The sequence below is a fragment of the Plectropomus leopardus genome, unplaced genomic scaffold (genome assembly GCF_008729295.1).
Source record: "Plectropomus leopardus isolate mb unplaced genomic scaffold, YSFRI_Pleo_2.0 unplaced_scaffold12899, whole genome shotgun sequence".
Classification (NCBI taxonomy): Eukaryota; Metazoa; Chordata; class Actinopteri; order Perciformes; family Serranidae; genus Plectropomus; species Plectropomus leopardus.
In genome coordinates this window covers 1-4,262 of record NW_024613724.1, presented here as the reverse complement: position 1 = coordinate 4,262, position 4,262 = coordinate 1, and the positions used below count along the sequence as shown (strand labels likewise).

The following is a 4,262-nucleotide window of genomic DNA, read 5'->3' as shown; positions in this document are numbered from 1 at the left end:
ACACATTATTCCTTTTTTTCTTTTTTAATTTTCCAATAACGCTCTCTTGTGTTCTATTTTTTGGGGTTTTTTTGTCACCTTCTTCATACCTCTTGCAATTTACAGGACATTTTTCACGATTTTATTTTATTTTATTTTAAATTTCAAACATTTTTCTTTATTTCTTTTTATTTTTCTTCCCAGTAACTCTCTCTGTTGTTCTAATTTCAGTAATTTTCTTGTCACTTTCTAACTTATTGTAGTTTGCAGGACATTTCTCACCATTTTTGCCAAAACATTAAGTAAAGCTCACAATAAAATACTCAAATATGAACATTTGTGTTTTTATAATGCTTTATTTTCTCTGCAGAATGGATCTGGTGAAACATACAGGCGGCTGCCACTGTGGCGCCGTCCGCTTTGAAGTCTTGAGTTCCCCGGACCTCCACGTTTTCCACTGCAAGTACGGACTTTAAATAACATAATACGCTCTCATAATTGTAAATGTTTTATTACAAAGAAAACAAGGTTGTCCAAGACACGTCTTACTTTAAATCTGAATCAAATTGCAAAAAATAAATAAAATAAAATTCTGGCAACAATATTTTTTGCGCTGTGTTCAGGCGCCTTTCAAAACTATTTAAATCTTGGGACCTGAGAAAATAGGTGTTTTTTTATTTTCTTTAACTTAATAAAGTAATAAATACATGAATAATAAATAAAGGTTACAAGCACATTTTTATTAGACATATTAAAAAGGAGAACATTTTTCAGAAAACTATATTTGTAATTCTAAAAATTGTATTTAATATTAAGTTACTTAAAAGTAAGTTTCTTTTGGTAATTTTCTTGTTTCTTTTTGTTTGTTTTTTTACTTTTCAAATAATATAATCTTAATTTGTATACGTGTATCGCACTTTTCATACATAAAATGCAGCTCATAATGCTTTAAATGCGAGAGTACTAAAAAAGGAAAATAAAATCAAGATAAAATATTTAAAATAAATACAGTAAATAATAAAATAAGAGAAGAAAACCAAAAAAAAGTCAGTGGCAAAAACAAATATTTTCAGTGGCTGTAAACTGACAGTGCAGTCGCCCTAAAATGGTTTTATTGCGGTTTCATGGCGCTCTCGCTTTATAATGGACCAAAAATAGACTTTCTCAGACATTTAGACACAAAAACAGGACAAATAAACTCCGCACTACGAAATACCAAAGTTACCCTTTAAGTTGGAGTCAAAACAAAAAACTCTTGTCAAACAATGTTTTGTTATTTATACACTTGATAGCAAATCCATAAAAACTGATTAATGTCGTATTTTTCCAGCTGCAGCATCTGCACGAAGAAACAAAACCATCATTTCATTGTTCCGAAGAGCCACTTCACGCTCTTACAGGTATTTAACTCCAGCAAAACATCTCGTATAATTTAACTTCAATAAATAGAAGAGCGTTTTTTAATTTCTTTTTTCTCCTCGCAGGGTTCGGATAATCTGACCACGTACACGTTCAACACTCACGCTGCCGAACACACCTTCTGTAAAACCTGCGGAGTTCAAAGTTTCTACACGCCGCGCTCCAACCCCGACGGATACGGTACGACCTCCGACTGCTGACACCCGACGGTCACACGATCCTCACGTGTTGAAACATCCGTCTGTTTACTGCAAACTGACTCTGTTTACCACAAACGAACCACAGTCGGCTGTTATCTCGCTCTGCATTCACATTTGTGAGTTCAGAGATAAATGTTGGATTACGTGATATTTATCCTGGAAACATCATATATTTTGTGTAGTTGAGCTGGTAAATTAAGCCTCAGTGGTGTAGTGTAGCTAAACACATCTGTTTAACCCTTTGAAACCTGAGCAAAGTGGTTTGATTTCTGTCAACAACATGAGGAGAAAGCAGTGAGCAACTCAGCAAGACATGGCCGAAAAATCCGCAAGAAATAAGTAAAACGTTACAAGAAATTTACTTGAAAATTAACAAGCAGGTAAATGATAAATAAATAAATAAAAAGTAAAAAAAAATAACAAAAATACAAGAAAAAACGAGCTAAAAATGTAAAAGTTCAAGAAATTTACTGGAAAATTAACAAGCAAGTAAATACTAAATAAGTAAATAAAATTAAAAAAAATAACAAAAAATACTTGAAAAAGTTTCTGTAACATACTTTTAAATAGATAGTTATAATAATTACAAATACAAATTTCTGGACATTTTTCTGTAGTTTTTTTTGGGGGGGGCTTCTAATAATTCTCCCCCCTTTTATAAGTTTTTAGATGGTCACCTTTTACTAATTTCTTTATTAATTAATTTCAAACAATATCAATAGTTTGCTTTATTTTTTAATAATTTTTATTTTATTTTATTGTTGCAATTTTTTGTCTTAGTGTTTATTTTATTTTGTTTTTTGAATATTTGATTTTTTGTTTAAATTTTACTATGTGAGGCATTTGGGCTGCATGTTTTTATTTTTATTTTATTTGTTTTTATTTTTTGTTGCCGTTGTTTTCCTCCGCAGGCGTCGCTCCGCACTGTCTGGATCCGGGTTCGGTCCGCAGCGTCACAGTGGAGAAGTTTTGTGGGGAAAAGTGGGAGGAAAGCGTGCAGGCTCACAGGAGCATCAGAAACATGTCTAAAGCTGCAGAGTAACACACCCACATGTAAGAATCAAACTTTTTTAATCATCAGAAATATTTTACAGTGTTTTCAACAACATTGGATGAAAAATTTCAAACTCGTGTTGTTTTCTTACAGTGTAACGACAATAAAGTTTCTTCTGTAGCAAAAACAAATCAGACATTTGACAGACATGCCTCAGAACGAATATATTCAGGCTTCTGTAGTCAAAAAAGTACTAAAGAAATCTTTCTTCACAGCGAGCAAAAACAGCTCCTCACATTTTAGAAAAGCTTCGAAATTCACTCGAGTCGAAACAGAGTGACACTCGGTGCGTTCGAATGAGATAAACTCAGTAGATTTTCAGGTTCTTTGGTCCTTGTGGGATAATTTCGAACGTGTTGACGAACATATACCGAGAGAAGATGATGTAGAGGTAACGAAACCACAGCAGCTGAGAGCGGTGACGAAACATGGCATCCTGAAACAAAAAAAGAGGCTCGTTATTTTTACCGTAACGAGTTACTGTGAGAGACAAATGAACAGCCAACAGAAAATTCTTCAATTCAACCCAAAATCTTGAAATGCCTTAAAGTCCGAGATGCCTCCTAAAATCTTGTAAAATCTTCAAAACGCCCTAAAATCCAATAAATGTCCTAAAATCTTAGAAACATCTTTTTATCCTAGGAATGTCCCAAAAACCTAGAAGTGTCGTAAAAACCGAGAAACGTCCTAAAATCTTAGACATGTCCTAAAATCTTAGAAACTTCTTTTATTCCTAGGGAGTTCCCAAAATCCTAGAAATGTCCTAAAAACTGAGAAGCGTCCTAAAATCCTAGAAAAATCCTAAAATCCTAAAAATGTCCTTAAATCTGAGAAACATCTTTTTATCCTAGGAATGTCCCAAAATCCTAGAAGCGTCCTAAAATCTGAGAAATGTGCTAAAATCTGAGAAATGTGCTAAAATCTTAGAAATGTCCTTAAATCTTAGAAATATCTGCTTATGTAAGGAATGTCCCAAAACCCTAGAAATGTCCTAAAAACTGAGAAGCGTCCTAAAATCCAAGAAATGTCCTAAAAACGAGAAGTGTCCTAAAATCTTAGAAATGTCCCAAAATCCTAGAAATGTCCTAAAATCTGGGAAATGTGTTAAAATCTTGGATCCGTCCTAAAAACATGTCTGCGGCGGCTGCTGGCCCCCGGCCTGCTGTCTTTTTCTAAAAGTGTCCCCGCTCCAGCGTCTCTTTATTTACAGTCTTAATCTCTTCAGCACACACTGTAAAACTTCACTGTAGCCTCGTTTAAAGGTGTGAAACACGTGTGTCCTCTAATAGCAGACGGGGACGCGTCTTGCCAACAAAGCGTCCGTTTGGAGGCTTACTTTGGCTCGCCGGTAGCCGTGTGAGCCGCTGACGCAGCGGAGGCCCGAGGGCAGCAGCCAGCTGACGGGGAGCTCCAGGAGGGAGGCGTACTTCCTGAGGAGGCCGACCGTCACCAGGGACAACAAACAGCAGTCTGCGAGGACACGGAGACACGGTCAGCTGTCCATATGTCAAACCTTCACTACAGCAGCAGACACTTACAGGAACTGGGTCAATCTGTCAGACTGTTTCACATGTTTTAGTGTGAAGCAACTTTATCGTTTTTATAATAAT

General features: G+C 35.5%; 1 protein-coding gene across 1 annotated transcript; it reads left to right on the top strand.

Annotated features, from left to right (window-relative positions):
- The first annotated feature begins 327 nt into the window (after positions 1–327).
- On the top strand, positions 328–4,234 carry cenpv (centromere protein V). The gene is made up of 5 exons (XM_042514100.1): positions 328–442; positions 1,310–1,379; positions 1,464–1,578; positions 2,510–2,651; positions 3,945–4,234. Exons 1-4 carry the CDS (start codon positions 330–332, stop codon positions 2,638–2,640), a joined length of 429 nt encoding a protein of 142 aa, XP_042370034.1. The 5' UTR covers positions 328–329; the 3' UTR covers positions 2,641–2,651; positions 3,945–4,234.
- The last annotated feature ends 28 nt before the right edge of the window (positions 4,235–4,262 follow it).

Excerpts from the sequence above, each read along its gene's own strand:
- cenpv (XM_042514100.1), top strand. The coding sequence starts at position 330 with ATGCTTTATTTTCTCTGCAGAATGGATCTGGTGAAACATACAGGCGGC. Across the intron at positions 443-1,309 it reads CTCCACGTTTTCCACTGCAA|CTGCAGCATCTGCACGAAGA; the intron begins GTACGGACTTTA and ends GTATTTTTCCAG. Across the intron at positions 1,579-2,509 it reads CTCCAACCCCGACGGATACG|GCGTCGCTCCGCACTGTCTG; the intron begins GTACGACCTCCG and ends TTTCCTCCGCAG.